We start from the raw sequence: 20,207 nt of genomic DNA, 5'->3' as shown, positions 1-20,207 counted from the left end.
GAGTACTGGAACAGCTGCCCAGAGAGGCTGTGGATGCCCCATCCCTGGAGGTGTTCAAGGCCAGGTTGGATGGGGCCCTTGGCAGCCTGGTCTGGTATTAAATGGGGAGGTTGGTGACCCTGCATGTGGCAGGGGATTGGAGCTTCATGATCCTTGAGGTCTCTTCCAACCTTGGCCATTCTGTGAATCTTAAAGGCACCCCATGTGTTCTAAGCAGAAAAATTCTCAAGGTTCTGGTCTTGCAGATCACTTGCTTAGGGAGCAGCTTTGTTCACCCTGTGGCATACGCTCAGCAGACATCAGGGATTTTTCCCATGCAGGCATTTTCTGCAGCTGTAGTTCTGGAGCTGCCTTTCAGAATATGCAGCAGGGAGGAACAGAGCTGAGCCAAGCTCTGAATGGCACCGTGCAGGCCTAAAAAGGTGAGCATTTTCAATTGCAGTGTAGTTCACAGAAGTTGTCCAACACATTCTCTCCTGGTAGCAAAGCCCTCTTGGTACAAGTTTCATTCCACGTTCACTCTGACAACAGAAATGAGCACAGTGATACCTCATGATAGGTTAGCTTAAAATCACCACAGTGCTTTGCAAAGGTAATATAGCTGTTAGAGATGTGCATGGAATTGCATCTGTTGCCAAGGAGCTGATCTTTGAATAGTGACTATTGCTTGAGTTGGATATTTATTTGGTGTTTGGAATGAGAGGCCTTTCTTTTGTGGGTGCTGTAAATCCAGTGGTGCCTTATGCAATAATGTGTAACAAACTGCCCCTGCACCATGATGATGGAGTATCGTGGCAGCTTGTAACGTTCATAATATGCCAAATGGATGAGCCTCTTAGTGCTGACTGCTGTGTCCAAACAACATGCACCCAAGCACAGAATGTCAGCGCTCGCTGAGTGGTGAAAAGCAGAACTGAAATGAGCACTCGTTTTTATGGGGCTTCTGCATTCAACATAGGTACCTTTTTGTAGGGAGGGAAGAAAGGAAAGAAGGGCTAAGAGTGAGCAATGGGTAACAATGGGATTGGGTAATGTGACCCAAATTAAAAAAGAAAAAAAAGTTTCTAAGGCCCGATTTAGATGAGGCACAGCAAGGTGCAACAGTTCTGATGCTACAACTCCCCATCTTGTAGAGCTGCTACTGAAGCTGCAGTTCAGCTGCTGGGTCTGATGCCAGAGGAGTCCCAGCTGAGGTCAGGACCACTGTGCTAGCCTGCTCCCAAGTGCTGGGAGTACAACAGGCTGGGATTTGGGATCCTGCATATAAATAGTAGGATTCACGGCTATGTATTTCTACAGGTTTCATGGCTAGGATCCCAAAGCGTGCTCCCAACACAAACTGAGCCTGTTTTCCCAGCTGGATGCAGAAACTCTTCCTCTCCATTCCCCATAAGTCCCCCACGTGGACTCATTACTGACATATATATGACTGTGGTCAATACAGGTGTTTAACTTTTTGAAGAGCCCATGTAAGTCACTAAGTGCGTATTGATTTGAAGCAAATGTAGATCAGAATTAATTTTGGCTCTCTAACGTAGTCAAATAAGGAACATTTCTATTGATCTTTGTCCTAGAAGCCAATTATCAGGATTAAGCGTTTTTATTACGTGAAATATGGCGAATGGTATTTAATCATTCTGCATCGACCAGTGTGAAATCGCATATTTAGGGCAGGGACTGTAAGTAAGAGCTGTTACCCGAGTGATTTATTTGCGAAAAGCGTTTCGCCTTTTATCGGCCCGCCGCTTTCCCCCCTCCTCCTCTCGCCCGTGCGGAGCAACAGGGCTCCTTCCAGCTCCATCCAGACGCTCCCTCCCCGCCTGCCTCCTCAGTCACCGTAAACCCTGTCTGTGTTTGCCGCTCCTCAGCGCTAAGCGTTTTGCCGTACTGTGCTTTCTCTATTAGATAAACACGCTGCAGCACTCCCTCGGGCGAGCGACAGATCCGAAGTATCCGGAGCGTTCGGCGGGTCCGGACGAGGCGCACGGAGTAGAAGCGGGCTGCGTTTGCTCGGCAGCGCGAGTGGCGGCGGAGCGCATTTGCGCTGAGCGCCTCCGCTGAGCCCCGCCGCTCGTTGCCCGCCGTCCCGACCGCCACGCCGCTCCCTCCCGGGCAGGTCCGGCAGCAGCAGCCTGGCGCTGCCGAGGCGGCGACCTCCGGGAATGGCCGTGCCTCGCGTTATCCGAACGCTGACGTTCTCTGTATGTATCGCCCCGGCCCCCCAGCAACTTGACTGCGTTGGTAACATCCTGCTCCCGGCTCCTCTTCTTGGCAGCGGTTTTAATTGCGGTTCGGGCTCCTGAATGAATTTGTTTTCTCTGGATCCTTGGCGTATTGAGACGCTCGTCACGTTTGGGTGCCTGCAATCACTGATGCGTTTGTTTTAGGGGATGAATTAGTCTTCTGAGTCCGAGCACGTCCGATTTATGAATTAGATTTCATTGAAAGCTAGAACAAACCAAACCGAGCAGCGGTTTTGCCGCACCACTTTTCTCCCCACCTCTTTGCTCCCTGCGCGGTGGAGGGGGGGAATCTCCGCTTTCCAGCCCGGCCCACACCCCGCGCCCTTACCTGCCGGCATCCCCTCGCCCCCCGCTTTCCTCCGTGCGCCCGGAGCCCCGGCCCCTCTCAGCCCGGCAGCCGTACGCGTGTGATACGTAACATCATTCCCAGCGTATCCCTCCGTGCCTCGCAGCGGCCAGTTCCCCCCCCCCCCCCCGCCGCTTCGCAGCGCCCTCCCGCTCCGTCGCTGAGCCTCCAAGTCCCCATCCGCGCCGCCCGGGCGCCCACCGCCCGCACCCCGCCGCGCCGTGCCCCGGCGGCACCGAGCGCCGAAGCTCCGCAGTCACGTGGCGCGGGGGGCGGGCGGCGGCGGCGGCGGCGGGGGGGCCGCTCCGCAGTTCGCGGTCTGCCGGCGCCCCGGCGCACACCGAGCGCTGGAGGCTCCGTCGCGCCGCCTGCCAAGCCGGGATCTACCGCCGCGCCGTTTCGGCCCCGTCTTTCTTCTCATCTCCGCGTCGTCCGCTTCCATCCACCTCGGAGAATCGTCTGCGTTCTGTGCGAATTGGGGATTATTTTTCTACGGGGGGTGTCGAGGCATCCCTCCCTCCCGCGCCGCCTGCTCCACCTGCCCTTGCGCCTTTCTTCTTTCCCCCCGCCTGCCTCTCCGCCGACCCCGGGCTGATGTGCTGTGCGACAGGCTGGAAATGGAAGTGTTGATGCTCTGGCTTTTCCCCTGGATATTTCAGTGCGTTTCGGTGCGGGCGGACTCCATCATCCACATCGGTAAGAGAGGAAACGCGGGGGGTTGGTGGGGAGGGGGGGGGGGCGGCGGAGAGGGACGCGGTAGATAAATAAATGAAGGGATCTTCTCTTTCTACCACTGTGATCTTTCAGGCAGCGAACGAGCCCAACTCCGCGGAGAGCCGGAAGAGGGGGGTGCGGGGAAAGGCATCCGGACCCCCGGAACGCAAAGTTGGGGGCTAAGGGCGAGCTCTGCGTCGGGGTCGGGCTGTGAGGCAGGGGCACCCTGGCGCCCCGTCGCGGTCTCCCGCGGGGCCGGGAACCGAGCTCGGAGCCGCTCGCGTGGAGAACGCTTTCCTCCTTCCTGCCCGCCGCCGAAAACAAACAGCCGCCCCCGGAACCCGGGCACGGAGAGTCATCGTCTGAACGTGCTCGGAGGGAAAACTTTCGGGGAGATAATCCCTCGGTCTTCGTCGCCTGCCGTAGCAGGTGGCAGCCGAGCCGGAACGCGAGGAGAGAACTTGGCTGGGAAAGGGTTAGAGAGGCGAGGTTTGCGGCGGCTCCGCGCGTGTGCGTGTGGCTGTGCGCGCAACTGTTGTGGTTTGAGTAAGATCTCATTAAAACCCCTGGGCAGTAAGGAGGCTGGATCGGCGGTGGGAGGAAGAGGGGCATGAATTAGAGGCAAAGGAAAGGCTGATGTGAACTTTTGCGGCTTCTGGGAGAGAGCACGGCGATGTCCGCGGGAAGCCTGGCGAGCGCAAGCGAGGCTCTGCAGTCACCTCTTGGCTGGTGTCGGAAGGTACCAGCAGGAAAGAAATGAGGATGCTTAGAGGCGGAGAGGATCACTTGTAGAAGATGGTAGGGGAGGAGACGGGAGTACGGCCGGGGAATGAAGAGCTGTCCTTCCCACCAGCCCCTTTGTGGGGGGGGTTGGGAAGGGGGTTGAGGGGTGGGAATAAAAGGAGAAAAAGAAATGAGAAGGAAAAAAAAAAAAAGAAAAAAAAAAAAGAAAGAAAGAAAACCAGGAGGGGGGGCGGGGGCAGGAGCAGTCCTGGCTGGGGAGCTCCGCGGCTGTGGGCGGAAAGTCCCCCGCCGGCCCGGAGAGGGGAGGGGAGGAGAAGGGAAGGGCTGAGCGGGGCCCGGCGGCAGCGGCTCCGGGCCGCTGAGGGAGGCTCCGCTCTGCGCCGCGCGCCTCCGGAGCCCGGGGACGTAGCCAAGGCAGACAGCATTGCGGAGCCATTAAGGAGACGGGGTCAGCCCTGACCGCAGCGGGGGCAGGGCGGCTTCGGCCCCGGGGCGCTACTCAGCGCTGGACGGACCCCGGGTACCTTTCCTATAGGCCGACCCGCAGGGTTAGAGCCCTGGGGAAGTGCCCGAGCCGGGAGAATGAGGTAGCCCCGCTGCGCCGTTTCCTGGCCCCGCTTCTCTGGTGGGGGCGCGGCGTCACCGCTGCTTCTCCTCGCGCAAACTTCAGCCCTTGCAGCGTTTCTCGCTCCCTGGAGAACGCTTTGGCGAGCAGGAGAGCGCTGTGCGCGGAGCTGCGCGGTGCGGGGCAGCCCCGGCACACACCGGGCAGAGCTTCTCAGAGCCTAGGGAGAGCTTGGTTGCCAGCACGACAGATCCCCATCGCTCCTAGAGTAGGGCACTAAGAGTGGTGCGTGCACACACATGCTCGGCACAGGGCATCTTACGTAACGCACGGCGCCAGATGTTTTCATGTTAAGTGCATAAGCAGGACAGTGAAACGGAAGCGTTCAGGTGACCGGCCGCAGAGCCTTCGCGTCTGTGTGGGTGTTCGGCCCCGGACCGGAGCGCTGCCCCAAGGGCCGCAAATGGTGCGCCGTGAGCACAGATCGCTCCCGTTCCCATCCCGTCTCCGAGGGAGCGGTCACTCTCCCCGGGCCTGCAGTGTCGTGGGAGCAGCCCCGCTGGCACCTTGCGAGCCGGTACGGCCCTGCTACGGCCAGGGGAGTTCCGGGCGGGCAGCGGGCACGGCCCTCACCGCCCTCTGCTTCCTTGTTCCCCGCAGGTGCCATTTTTGAGGGCAATGCTGCCAAGGACGACGAGGTGTTCAAGCAGGCGGTGTCGGATCTGAACCTCAATGACGACATCCTCCAGAGCGAGAAAATCACTTACTCTATCAAGCTCATAGAGGCCAACAACCCCTTCCATGCTGTGCAGGAAGGTGAGCCCCGGGGCAGCACGGCGCAGGCGGGCGGGGAGAGAAGGGTCCGTCCTGTTAGCGGGGAGGGAGTCTCGGTCCTGCGGCTCGCTTGGAAACTTTTCTTCGGTCGGGGGTTGGCGCTGTCTTACAAGGAAAGAGAAGGGACGGTGCGGTGCGCCGGCTAGGCGCTGTGCCGTGCCATGCAGCGCCGCGCAGCGCCGCGCAGGGGCAGCCCAGCCTGGGCGGGGGGCAGCAGCGGCAGAGCTGATAGGGCCGGGGGCTCCACGTCGCTCCCGAGTCCGCAGGCGCCCCAACTCTCCGTTGCTGCGGCCCGCACTGGAGCCCTCGCGTGGGCAGGGCAGAAGAACGAGCCCCGCCCTGTGGGGCTCGGCCGGCACCGAGAGGCCGGAGCGGGCGGGAGGATGGGGGATCGGCGGGGCAGAAGGCAGTGCCTGTCCCGGAGCGTCGCTCTCCGCAGCCACCCGAGGAGAGCGAAGGTGGGCAGGCGGCGGGATAGCGCGGAGCTTCTTGAGAGGGGAGCGAGCCCTCGCCTTGCAGCGGGGCAGGCAGTCTGTCAGGTAGCCAGGCACCGGCTGAAGCTTTCCAGAGTTGAGATCTGACAAGTAGTAACGTAGGTAATTCATTTCAATTAGGTTTTTTTTTTTTTTTTTTTCTTTTTCCAAAGGGAAACGTTTAAATTAATCAGCTTGCCTTTACAAATAAGACTTGAAAAATATATTATTTCTGATTTAATGAAGCCGAGGTTAATTATGGCCTATATTATTTCAGAAGCTGTGTTTTCCAGTAGTAATTATTCTAGAAACAGAGAGCTATTTATATACCCAATCTAGAATATTAAAAAAAAATGATTCATCACCAGCCTTGCCCTTAGTTCTGCAGAGCACAGAGTGAATCTTTCTCTGTGTGAAAATTTGCATTAATCCATATGTATTTTTATGTAACTTGTGTACATGCAAATTATAGCTACAAAATTACACCAAATGTTAATTTTCATGAACTCTAAACAATTTCTTCTGCTGTCTTTTCTCCCTGGTGTGGGTCCTAGTTAATGTGCACATTCAAGAGAAACAGCAAAGTATACCTTTTCAAGGGACCTTCCCCATTAATGGGGTTCCTTCTACTGCTCTGAAAGCAAGGAGGCATGAAAATAAAACTGTTTTTGAAAAAGAAGGAGATTTTAAAACTATACTCCATGCATGTGGTCAGACATCAGAGAGTTCATTTATTGGCACAGGTTAACCCTGAGCAATTGAATCTTCTTATCTTTTGCAGAAGCTCGGTGTTCTGTACTGGAGCTTGTTCAACTCTCTGGCAGTGACAGTAGTTGAACAATTGCTTGCTACAGCGTCTCTTCTTAGAGTAAAACTTCGTGCAGCTGTTCTGAATACATTGCATTTGGGCTGACATTCTTGTTGCCAGACTCTTTGCTCAGTTTTGTTGAGGGCAGGCAGCGTGATCAACTGGAGCATTCTTCTTGATCTAGTAAGAGTTTTTGTTGTTGATGCTACTGCTCTGTTTGCTAATCTTGAAGATTAGTACTGCGTTTAAAAAGACTACTATCAAAACAGACAATCTCTGTTGAAACTCCATGTTGAAGCCACAGAAGGGACCCCAGTCAGATTTTTAGTCTATTCAATACAGAATATTTGTGCTGTGAGAACATGTGTCAATAAAGACGTTTCTTCCTTCCAAGATGCTCTTTCAGGGATTGTGTGTGCATTGCATTTAGAATGGCTCTTGGATGACCTGATCTCATGCTGGACAATTAAGGAAGTGATCCAAAGAGGTATTGTCCTCTGTCTCTAAGAGAGACATTAAGGCATACCGAGATGTTCTTTTGGGAGGACTGTGTAGTGGTCCTGACGCTGAAGCCTTTGCTCAATTTCCGGGCTTGCATTGTTGGTTCAGGTCAGGTTTATTATTTTTATGTAAGATTTAATTTTCTACCTTTGAAACCATTACACAGCACACTGACAAAATGATGCATGGGGCACCCAAGTAACTGGGCTGTTCTTACTGTGTGGTGTCACTCTGCTGAGTGTTCCTTGGTGTCACTCTGACTATTCAAAATCTCACCACATCTCACTGTATGGATGCCCTGCTCATTTTGGTAGAATATTGCAGATAGTACTCAAAATAACCCGGAGCAAATCCTCTGCCCAGACTGCTTGCAGAATGTTGCTGCTGCTAGATAAAATGCCCTGACATTCGCATTATTCTTCTGGAGTCTTTCTAAGCAGTGCCATGGAAATCAATGTTGCAAGAATTAGTTTCCTGGCTATGGAACTTCTTATAGTAAATTCCAATCTGGAATAAAAATAAACCACCATGATACTACTGCCAGGGTGCTGCATACAATCAATCAAATCATAAATATTGTTTTTATTTGAATAATCTTATATGCATTTTTCTGAAACGACATTGTGAATGATTTTCTAAGACCTTTTTAAAGAGTGCTGCAAGCTAGGACCTACATTTCAATGACGTCATGCTGGTAACATTATGGAAAGTCATCTCTCCATGTTATGAGATCTATTTCTTGGTAACGAGCCGTTAGTTACTGATGCTGGTGGTTACTGATGTGTCTGACCTGGTGGCTGTTGTGCAGGTGGAGAACTTCTTTGTGGGTAAGAAGCATGGAAAAGCAGAAGCTACTGGGTTTTAGAGGCAAAAAAGGTAAAAGAGCAAATAATGTGCCTTCCATATGGAGTGGTTTTTGGTGCTGATAAGTGCGGAGAAGTGGTGTAGGATTTTGAACATAGGGGCTGCAGGGACTTTGTTTACAGAGAGGAGGTCTCTGTTCTGGTAAGTTGTGGTGACTTCAAGAAGTAAATGAAATCAGAAGTCCTTTTTCTTCGGAGATTCGGTGGACACTCATGCTAATGGTTATTTATGTAAGGTGCTGGAGAATAGAAAGTGACAAAAAGTGTAATTGCGTTCCATCTGTCTTTTATTTTGCTATAAATTGCAGAAACAAAATTCTGTTGTGCTATTTTGGCTCCATCAACCTCACATTTTATAACAAAGGGCAGCAGATGCGTGTGTGGAAGGAATTCCAGTGACAAGGGATGTAACAGTGAAGAACAAACAGATCCTGGTGTATGCATGAAATAGGACTTTGTTGTCTGTTTGTGCTTGTGAGCAGGCATTACATTTTGTGGCATATTGCTTTTGTGCACGTGGCAATTACTGGAGGGATAAGTTGTTTTTTCACTGGCTGTCATGGGAGAAAATATACATGGGCAATCATCCTTCTTTTCATATGATTTTAAGAAAATCAACTGAAATCACAAACATGGTGTTAAATTATACACTGGCTTCCGAAGGAGGTATGCACTCAGTTTCTGTTAAGTGATGGAGAAGGGGAATAGTGAGTAGCTGTTTGTGTGCAGTGTGTATTTAACCTAGTAATGCAGCGATGGTTTTGTGATTCAAACATTCAAATAAGCTCAAAGGTATGAGGAACACTTTAAAGCTCTCAGTTCAAACTGGGATTTCTGAGCCTGCCATTGGTGTTGAAAAGTGATTCTTCATGTGACATATAGGTGGTGAACAAGTTTCCAGCTGGGCTCGAAAGCCTGTGTTTAAACTAAAAAACAAACAATATTAATGTGTAAGTTTTTAACATGTCACTTTTGGAGGGGGAATAATCAGCAGTAGGTCAGAACTGGGGCATAGGAAAAGCTAATATTTACCTTTCTTAGCGCTCTTTGGAGATGAGATGCCAGGAGATTGCTATTCAGAAACTGTGAAAGTTTAAAGCCCTGTTTCTCACTGAACGATGCTTACACATCTATGGAGCTTTCCTGCAGCTGAAACTTGCTGTTCTCTCTGCATAGCAATTTCACATGAATTGTTTCTAATTTGAGCAGCCTTGTATGTATGCTTGTTGATGTTAAAGTGCTGTCAGCTCTGGAAATGAGAACAAATTTGGAAAATCAAACTGTGATCTGAGAGCAAGAATGGTGTTCCATAAATGGATTTATTGTCAATCCCAGGGATGCTGCTGTGGTTTTACAGCGGCTCAGAGTTGCAGATTTTTTAGATGCCTGTGTTGTACAACGTTGGGTGAAGCTGATCTCTTATGGTGTGTAGAACTTGGGGATGCACTTGGCACGGTTCTTCTGCTATCTTGGCTCAGTACGTGTATTTCAAGTTACCCCCATGGTTGCATTCTAACTGTTTTATTTGCTGAGAAGGTGTAAGCTGATCAGTGTGGGGAAACTGAGGTGAACTACGGAACTAGAGAACGGGACTCATCAACTCCTTTGCTATTCTTGCACTTATTTGATTGACTAAGACCCAAACAAAGCTGTACTTGTCATATGCATGTTTCCCAATGGCAGGAACCGTGGGGGAGCAGACTAATGGTTTATTTAAGCACGTGCATGTATCTTGGGATTCTGGCTCATAGCTCGTTTTGTCAACCTGGGACTTTATGTCAACTCAGTGCAAGTATCCCTAATTTGAAACCCACAGGTGGGTCAGAAGCTGTATCTTGATTTTAATGGAATAGAGACTTCGGACTTCAAATAAAGGGCTGTTCTCCATTGGGAGAATTTAAACTTGAGTGGCTATTAAATACAGAAGAGAAGACCTAATAGAAGCTGTGAAAAGATAGCCATCAGTCATGGTGATAACACTCTCTTCACCTCCTGGTAAGCCAGATTCTGGACCATTTAAAGCTGTCAGATGGGGTGTTTGCGGAAGTGCAGGGCGAGGCATTTTGTTCTGCTGAGCTGTAGTTTCACATTCTCCAGAACTGAAGGCTGTTGTTTTAAGAATCAGGATTTTTTAATACCAGAATGGAAAAGCAGAGAGAATGCAAGGTATAACAAATATAAACCAAAAATCTGGTAAAAATTAATGAAGTATTAGGTGAATTAAAAAAAAAAAACTAAACAACACATTAGTTTTGTTTGTTTGTTTGTTTTTAATCACGCTTTACTGATTTGGCTGCATTGAATTGAGATGTTTGCCACCTAGCTAGAAGTAGTTTGGTAGACTGGATCTAGATTTTTAATTCGTTTACATCCATATGCTCTCCATTAAATTTTCTCCAGTGGTTTCTTGTGAGTCCTTCACTGCCACATAATGTTAACTTCATCTTCTCTCCATCCGCACTGTGCTAGAATGCAGATTTCACAGTGTTATCATCAGGATATGATGTCTTGCTTGGAGGTTCTTGACAGAGCTATGAGCTCTCCAGAAAGAACATATTGTTATGTGTAGCTTTTCTACTTTTAATCTGAGCTTTCAACACTTATTGAAAACCAGCCACAAGGAGTGAGAGTAGTGCATCTCTCATGTGGTCAGGGAGGCCTTGCTGTGTAACTACACTTTTTTTCTGCTAGTCTGCTGCAGTTAAAAGCTGTTGCTCAGTGGGGTGAATGTGCTTAACAGTTTACCTCCTTGTGCCCTTCTAGACCAAACCGGGACTTGTTAAGGACTGCCACAGTGAGGACATCTGTGACGCTGTCATACCATTGTGCCTGTTCTTCTGTAAGATGTAGTTGCATGGCTCAGTTTATTATTAACCAGTGTTTCACAGAGCTAAAACTCCAGCAAATTAAAATGCCTATCCCTACCAATTCTCGTGTTTTTGTTATGCTGAAAGCAGAAACATGCTGATATTTTCAGTAGGAAGGAGAGAAGCCAGCAGCACAGATAGGAGTTAGTTCAGTGCTGGGAATGAAGGCAGACTACAGGTTGTGGGAGAACATCCAAATACATGTTTGTTTAGTTGTTTCTTTCCATTTGCCATGTTCTACTCATAGCCACAGTTATTCAGGTTCTGAGGTGCAAAATGTTTTGTACATTCAGAAGGAACTGCTTTTGTTTAAAAACATCCCAGCAGTAGCATTGCTGGGACATCCCAACAGCAATAGCATTGCTTTTTTGTTTTTCCCTAAGTGTGCATAGATTAATTCTACTGCAGTCATGTTATCTGCTTTTGGAGAAATTCCCATCATTCTGGGCTGGATCTGAGCTGCCCGGAGAGTGAACTCCATGAAGTGTCACACATAGCTTTGGGCCCCTCACTACAAGAAAGGCATTGAGGCCCTGGAACGTGTCCAGAGAAGGGCAACAAAACTGGTGAGGGGTCTGGAGCACAAGTCTTATGAGGAGCGGCTGAGGGAGCTGGGGTTGTTCAGTCTGGAGAAGAGGAGGCTCAGGGGAGACCTCATTGCACTCTACAACTTCCTGAAGGGAGGTTGTGGTGTAAAAGGGTCTGGCCTCTTCTCTCAGGCAAATAGTAGGACCCGAGGAAACGGCCAGAAGTTATAGCAGAGGAGGTTTAAGTTGGACATGAGGAGAAACTTCTTCTCTCAAAGAGTGGTCAGGCCCTGGAATGGCTGCCCAGGGAGGTGGTGGAGTCACCGTCCCTGGCAGTGTTCAAGAGGCGCCTGGATGAGGAGCTACGAGATGTGGTTTAGTAGCTTGTGGTACTAATAGGAATGGGAGGGTGGTTGGACTAGATGATCTTGCAGGTCGTTTCCAACCTTGTGATTCTGTGATTCTGTGATAGGAGTGCAGTAGGCAGCCAGAGTCAGGGAATGAAGGAGGGCTCCCTGCTCAGCAACCCGAAGCAGAAAGAGAGGCTGTTGAGCAAACCGTGGCAGTGTGGATGGAACCTGCTTAGAGCACAGGGATCTGCTCCAGCTGGGTGATGAGGGGTGGTGTGCTCAGCCTTTCACAGCAAGGGTCGTAGACTCTGCTTGCCATGAGATGACAGGAAATTCCTGAATGGTTTCCTGCTTTCAGTGAATTTTGTCTGAACAAATTTTTACTGCTTCCGTCTACGTAGCTGTGTAAGCTTATTTCTTCTCTCTTTTACCTGATATGCTGACTAGCTAATGCCTTTATGTCCGCATCAAATTGCAATATCTGATGGTCTTCCCCACTGATCCTGCTGCCAATGGTGATCATTTATCAAAAATCTGCAGCTGGGTTTCTTACTCTAGAATTTCATTGTGGAGAATATGCTTTACCATTAACGTGTGTGCTAGGAAGTGTCATAAAAAATATATATTTCTTTTTTTTTTCTGTTTTACTTTTTTTTCTAGAAGAAAATAATTTTCGGAGTGTTTTTGTTTGTCTCTGGCAGCTTTTCTCAGTTATTACTGTGGAGGAGGATCTGTAAACATGAAATGAGTATACAAAACTGCCTCCAGTTAAAATAATGGCTAAAGATGATGATAAATGATGCAGTATAAACTATATATGCATGTGTATATATATGCATGCACAAATACCCTGTACAAAGGATTTAGTTATTAGACTTAAGTGCAGTGTGTCCAGCAGGGAGTCTGCCTTGAGCTTTTCTATGTTCAGAGTCTTACACACACCGATGATGAGAGGACTGACTAGCTAAGTGTTCTATTTTAAATTACATCTTAATACTTGCAGAGTTAGATGAATTGATTATTTTGATGTGATTTATTTGGTTTAACCATAGAATGAAAGGAGTCAAAACCACACGTTGTTTGAAAAGGGGGGATACTGTCATGTTTATTAAAACTGTTCGTGGCTTGCTATGGTTGTTTATTGGAAGGAAAAAAAAGTAAGGTGTGCAATGGTTTGTGAATGTAAGACTTCAACACAGTAAGACTATGGCTGAAACAGTTACCTCAGGTTGAACTGCTTGCCATTTCAGGGGAACCACAAAGTCTTCTTTGTTTTTTAGGCAAAGATCAGACTGCTTTTCATACTTCTGTTCATAGTATGTTCCCTCTGATGGGAATTCCTGCTGTGTCTTTATTTGTCTCTCTCACTTGTTGCCTAGGGGTGTTTCTTCAATTTGCCCCTCCAAAAAAATTACGTAGAATGCCCTGTTGGAATCAGATTGCTATACAAATGTTACAATTACTTAAATTAAGCCCCTCCCTTTTTATTTTTTATTTTTCATTTTTTAAACAGATGTCTGTAAGTATCCTCCTAAAAAGGGAATGTCCCATACAGCTCTTGCTTTTCTGTCAAGATTTTTTTTCCATAATTTACAGATGTTTGAGTTCATGATTTGGGATGGCATTTTCAATTTTGACAGGTTTTTTTATATACTGGTCTTAGTGGTGATTTTTCTTAGGTGTAGATATGCTGTGAGCTACTTTCCATTTGTAAACCTGCTGGAAGAGGCTGGCTTTCAAACCAGAGAATGAAACACTTTGCGCACAGGGCAGGTATGAGATATGCAGACTGCTGTGTGCAAAAACGGATCACTTGTGAAGTGAGAATCGAGGCACCGTCCTGAGACTTCTTTCCACTTCATTCCACCATCACAGATGGAGCTCTGGATGTTACAGTTCCTCCTTGTCCACAACCAAAAAGCCCCCCTGAGGGACAGATGCATTACTAAAAAGAACATGGTTTCCTTGAAGCTGAATTAAAAATCAACAATTTAGGATCTTTGTCGTGGAGAACATCGGGCCTTAAATAAAATGCATGCCAAGGGTGGCACTTTCACAACTTAGAAAGCATCTTGGATTTCAGAATACAGGAAAAAGGTTGAGGGATGACCCAGCTAACACAGATCAGCACAGTGCAAATTTTTGATTTGTTAGTGTTCTTCATGGGAAATTTGAAGTGGGAGTGTTAAATGACATGCAGCATTTTGAGCTCCCCATTTTATTTCATATACAGTTCTGTGATAATGTAAAAGGCGGATAATAATGATGCTCTAATATGACAAAATTTCTTTCATTTGCATAACTTTAAGGCAATAAATATATAAACTATGTGGAAAGCTGTTCTTTTATGTGTTTCCTAATAGCTTGCATTCAATTGTGATTTGGAGACCTCATAGTTGTGCTTGAAATTGCATTTAGGTTTTTGGGTTTGAAGTGCATTTTATAGCCTGCAAGGTTTGCCTTACTAGAAGGAGGCTGCCTATGCTAAGCCCTGCTGATGTCAAGTTCCCTTCTTTTGACTCTGCTGTGGCATCTTGGTGCCTGCACATTTTTTTTCTTTTTTGCCCCTTATCTTATAATATATTAACTAATATGTATATTAGAATATGCAATAAGAATTAATATTGGGAAGTACCAACAGCTTGCATTTAAAGGAAAAAAGAACCAAGAGGCATTAATGTCAAGCGGTATTTGGCTGTATGAAAACACACAGCAGGGCTTCTACTGCTTGACCTTACTAGAACCATTCCCTTAGTAACCTTTCATAAAAGGAGTAAAAGGACAGTAAGAAAACAGTCTTTTTTTTTCTTTTTTTTCTTTTTTTTTTTTTTTTTTTTTTCCTGTATATTCAACAGAATAATATCTAAGCATTGACTTTCCCTTAAAAAATACAAGCTAAAATCAGGAACCTCCCAGCAGGTCCAAGCTCTCATTGCTTATCCTGTTTGTCAGTCCAACCATTCATTCCTCTGCTTTTTATGTTACTGGAGTTTTTCAGATTTTAACTAATAGCTGTGCTGATAGAGTACTTCCAATATCCTCGAAGTCTTACTCACAGTCTGTCTTGTCCTTATTTAGAAAGTGAATAAAGGATTTTGTATATGAGCAAATGTTTGTAAAGTGAATGAGAATTGCCTTTGTCAGCAGGTAAATGACTCCGTGCTACTAGTTGATAATTAGAAAATACCAGTTATTTACTGCTTGGTTATACTTTCAACGTAAAGTTGAAATTGTGTGATGATGTGGAGTGGCATTTCCATTGCTCTGTGTTTTTTTTTTAACCTTTGTGCTCCTGAATAAAGATAAAACTTGGAGTGAGGGAAGAGAGAATTTGTTCCTGGGAGGCAGAAACTCAGTGTTATTTTTTTTTGTTTGCAAATCCTCAGCTTATTATTTCCTTTTTTAAAAAAGTGCATTACAACACAAAAGGAAACTTTGTTCTAAAATGAACACTGTCTTGTACTGAGTATTAACTCAATTTTAATCCAGAGGAGCCGTGCTTTCCCATTTTCAGTCCTGCTTAGGGATATTTCTGGAAAGGGAAGCAGCTCTCTGAGAGGCTCAGAAAGAAGGAACTCGTGATGTGATGCCTCTGAGGGTCGAAGTGCAAAGAGTTAAGATGTTTGGGTGGGGGGAATCCAATTATCTGCCTTAAGATTTATTGTTTACTGAAACTTTATTTTTCTTTCATCTTGTCTGCCTGAAGTACTTCAGTTACTCTGGAGGTAGCAGTGGTTTTGATATCTGTTTGACTTAATAACTGCAAAGAAGGAGAAAAAGCTTGGCGTCCCTCTGGTCTGAGCAAGGTACTCGCATAGCATGGGTCCACATTTTTAGAGGGGCAGGAGAAGAGCAGGGGTGCCACACTGTTAGCCAATAATAAATCTGTAAATAATCAGCTTGTTGCAGGTATTTCCTTTTCTGAGAGAAGAAAAGGCTTTTCAAAGTATGCTCACGTAACAAGATGAGGAAAGATATGGTGTAGCAGAAGTTGAGGTTGCATGAACCTCTGCTTGTAGAAAGACACTTGTCCCGGGCAGCTTGAAATGAGAGTGCCTATATGTGGATTAAACTGTGGTACAACCTGCACAAAACGTGATTTTGTGCAACCTAGATTTTTTTTTTCTTAAAAAAGAAGAGTAAGAGAGTTGATGGAGTACATGCTGTAACTCTTGGGAAACACTTGGGAGGGATGTCTTGCAGCAAGGCTTTTAGGTAAAGCAGTATCTTTATCCACAAGTTAGTGTAGCCATTAAATGTTACAGTGCTTTGGCAGCCGGTGGGGTCTTGCTTTGCCTCTGGATGGGTACTCACAAAGTCACTTGTGCAGGCAGGCAGAAGTGCTGTTGTCAAGCGTGATTAGAGACAGCCTTCTCAAAGCAGGTGGCTGGAGTCATCTTCCCCTCCCTTTGCCAGTGGCAGAGAGGCTCTGTTGTGGCAAGGCTGGTTGGTTCACAAATGTATTTCTAAGGCTTAACGCCGTATCATGTGTTGAGGACAGCTTACATTTTTGTGACCACGTTGTGCCCTCTTTGCATTTACACTGTGATTAAGAAATAAATCATGGCAGCTATAACTCAGAGTCATCTGTGCGATGCAGTAAGTAGTGGTGCCTTTTTCTTTTTGAGATAAGCATGCAACCCTATGTCTCAGACTTTCAGATCTTGTTTTGCTGTCTTTCATTAGATTTTTTTTTTTTTTACAGTGACCTAGTATTTTTCTCAGGATGAACATCCTTCTGTTACTCATTTAATTTCTTCTTTGCCTTTTTGTCAGGTCTTTGATTGTATAGTTGTTGCTGGTGTCTTTATGCCTTGGGTTCTTCACCAAAACTCCAGTTTTGCAAAGACACTTTCCTGATGAGACGTATACTTTCCTATGTCCTTTTTAGAGCTGCTTCCTCCTCGTTTGCAGCCACCAGTGCTGCACCCTGTTTCATATGGACAGCAGCAGATTCATCGTTCCAGTTCCTAGTGAGCTTTGTAAACGTAAACTGTTCCTCTGAATTCAGATGTTTTTCCTGTACCTGCCTTCTCTAGTTCGGTAGTGTGTTGCTCTCCCTGTCTGGCCTGTCTCTGCTCAATGCAGTAGATTTTATGAATATGTCTTCTCTTGATTTGCTGGATTATTTTATTTCCATTGCATTTTAATCATTGTGATGACAACATCTGTGGGCTGCAATATACAGATGTTTTGCCAGAGCAGATTTTAAGGTTCATAAATAGTTGCTTTATCTACATGAAAAAAGAAAGGTTTTGTCTTTTGCGTTTGCACCAAAAGAAGCAGAGCTGCATTATGGAAATGAAATGTGTGTCCGTGGGAGACTTGCTGTCTTTCTGTGACTGCCAGGGGATTCCTCTAAGTTCCACACAGCTTCCTCTATGTTAACCTGCTGGGTAGAGCCCAAGGTCTGTTTTGCAGAATTGAGCCTCTCAGCCTGCTTTCACTAACACAACATGTAATCTTCCTCCCTTTTTATTTTTCATTTTAACCTTCAAAAGTGTACTTCTCTGACATCATAAGGAAACAGAGAATACACATGAACGACAAGCCAGAGGTGTTCCTTGAGAACGTCACATTACTTCAAAAGAATGATAAAATATCAAGAATGTAAAAAAGAAAATTACAACAGTGGTTGTAATTGTATCTGTGATGTACAATTGTAATGCAGGGCATTCTGGCAGTGCTGACAGTTGACCGCATTCAGGTTAAAATGACAATTTGGTCAAAAGTGCTTCATAAATTATTGGTGAACTAGAAGGCAGATTATTTTTTATCATAACGTTGTGCCTTTTTGTTTTCTGTTTTGTGCTTATTATCTTCAAAGAGAGGTTGTCCTTAAGGCAGCTAAACAGGCAGAAAAGCTCCTGGTGAGTATTTAAGAAGTAAAATTTGTTGCTCAAAGACAGAACTCGTGCCCTGTACTCCTGGTAGCATTGAGGCTCTGAGATGTATTTTGCCAATCTGTCTATCTATCTATCTGTCTATCTGTTTATGTTTCTTGGCTTGCAGGGAGCTTATTTGTAAACTGGAGTCTTCTCTCTTGAAGATATTACACAGAGTGGTACATCCTCTAAAGAAGTTGTATGAGTAAGGCTTGGAACGAGATACGTTGGTTGTGATGTTTTGTCTCTCTTTGGAATTTATTTTCTCAGAAAAAGAAATAAATTAGCTGTTACTAAAAGTAAGTAGTAGAGAGCTTATTTTGAGTCTTTCAAAAAGAAGAAAATGTGCTATAAAATGTTGATGTTCTTTTGAGTTTGCAAATGAGTAAAGATTACAGCCTGTAACTTGTGACAGATTTATAATGTATAAAGTTTTATTTATTTATTCAGTTTTATTTATTTTCAGAAATATCATTGCTAGCTGCCCAAGGGCATAATTTACCTTTGCAGAAAACCTATGCACAGAATGTAAGTTAACTGTAAAATTCATACGGTCTAAAATAGTGTGCATGAGACCAGAGAACTACTGTACAAGGCCCTGGAGAGCAGTATGTGACACATGCATGACAACTTTACCTGGACAGATTCGAGTTCAACTTACTTCCAAAATGATGAAGGCATAGGCAGAAAAAAAGACTCGAGGCCACATCATTCAGGTTGTTGGAGGGCACTGATAAGGTAAGATGGATCTTTTCCAGATTGAATAGGAAATAGGAAGAGTTTCTTCGAATTTAAAAAGCTTGAAAAGCTCTGGTGCCCCTGGAAAGTGCATTAAGGCAAAATGAAGGCTTGTGACAATTTGCCATTCAAATAAAGGTGTCTTTTTGGGAATTTTTTTCACAACTATTTAGTTGGTGATGTGTAATACGCTTAGAAAATACAAATAAACTTAAGTATTTAGAAAGTTCTGCCTTTTAAAAATATATCTCCATCTCTTTAGGGTTATTTTAAATGTATGACTTGCAAGTGGCTTGTCAGATGATCAGATACACTGGGAAATAGTCAGAAATCCCAGGGCCTGTAGAAAATGCACTTTGAAACTGGGATTTTTAACTGGCATATTTAAGGTTTGTGAATTAGTGCAGTGTTACTAAACTAGTTGAAAATTCACATCAGAGCATGGCATACTGTTGATAAAATGCAAGTACAACAAAGGAAGCTTATTTTTTTATATTTTTGTTAAGAACATATCTTTTTTTAAAAAAAAAAAAGTCATGTCACTTCATTTTAGTTTTTGGGCAGAAAGTCTTCTAACAGATATGACAAAATCATTACCTTCATGAAAGCACAGAGATACAGATGCAGATGGGCTTTGGCCTTGGTTTCATAAATCTAACTGTAATAAATCTCCTTTGAATTTCTTAATGAGAGATTGTTAGCATGAGGCATGTCTGTGTTCTTTCTAGAAGATTACCAGTTACCTTTGTTTCCAGGGTATCTATGTTTGCAAATAATGGCTCACATGGGGAAAAAAAAGTGGCATCAACGTAACAGGCTGTTCACAGTGCTTTAAGAAAAGTGTGCTTGCAGTGCATTCATCTGGAATAATGCTGAGATTTAAACTGAAGGTGGAAAATATTTGCTGACAGGGCTGGCCTCGAGGCATTTTTTTTCCTTCCTAAATGCTGATAAAATTGCTTTGAAATGCACAAACGTGCATTGAAGGTTGTCTCAAGATGGGTATATTGGCTTAAAAATGATTATTCTATTCTCCCCACAGTTACATTCTCTTTTCGATGAGATTTTGTAGGGAAGTTATTTTTGTCAATTTTTTTCTGTGGATAATTATTCATACAAGAAGTAAAATAATTGTGGGTATTAGTTACCTTAATACAGAGAGGGATCAGCTGGTCTACTGGATAGTGACTCTGGACTGAGCTCCATGTTGTGGAATGGACTCTATCTCTGATTTCTGCTGAATGGGGATTGCTAGATAAAAAGAAACGGTGCTCCCAGTGCAGTTCCTGATGTGCTTGATGAGTTCTGTTCTGTATGACAGGACAAGGAACGTAAAACTTTAAGCTCATGACCTCTGTAGGCATCCTTGGGGTTAGAGTTCGGCCTTCCAGTGCTCGTGTTGTGCTGCCATGTGCTTCATGACTCCTTCTGACCTAGATTTGGATGTGTGAAGGAATTTGTTTTGACTCTCTTCAGATGAGTGAGAACCTGCTGTTTATTTCATTTTTACTCTGTGTTGTGTGGATTGTGATCTGTTTCTTAGATGAGTCTGAACTATGTGACGTAACACATTTCTTGATATTGTTGGGGCCAGCATGATGGACTCAATTTCTTGCTTTCACCTCTTGAGTCACATAGTGGTTCTGTTTTTTTCGTCCTTTCCTGTACCCTTTGGGATGGCTGGAAGCCAGTTTTTCCTTTTTTTTTTTTTTTTTTGTCAATTTCTGTAGCTCTGGAAAAGTTACTGAG

The 20,207-nt window shown here is 45.4% G+C and overlaps 1 protein-coding gene across 3 annotated transcripts in view; it reads left to right on the top strand.

Annotated features, from left to right (window-relative positions):
• Nucleotides 1-2,899: 2,899 nt before the first annotated feature.
• GRID1 (glutamate ionotropic receptor delta type subunit 1) overlaps nt 2,900-20,207 on the top strand; it is a 511,185-nt gene continuing 493,877 nt past the window's right edge. For all 3 annotated transcript variants that reach the window (XM_052677974.1, XM_052677976.1, XM_052677975.1), the window contains exons 1-2: nt 2,900-3,285; nt 5,273-5,428. In XM_052677974.1, the coding sequence (XP_052533934.1) occupies nt 3,207-3,285; nt 5,273-5,428 (235 nt within the window). In that variant the 5' untranslated portion in view covers nt 2,900-3,206. The remainder of the gene's footprint in view (nt 3,286-5,272; nt 5,429-20,207) is intronic.

Source organism: Tympanuchus pallidicinctus, unplaced genomic scaffold (assembly GCF_026119805.1).
Source record: "Tympanuchus pallidicinctus isolate F22 unplaced genomic scaffold, pur_lepc_1.0 scaffold16, whole genome shotgun sequence".
Lineage (NCBI taxonomy): Eukaryota > Metazoa > Chordata > Aves > Galliformes > Phasianidae > Tympanuchus > Tympanuchus pallidicinctus.
The sequence above is the reverse complement of the archived record's forward strand: the minus strand, read 5'-3'. Positions and strand labels throughout refer to the sequence as shown.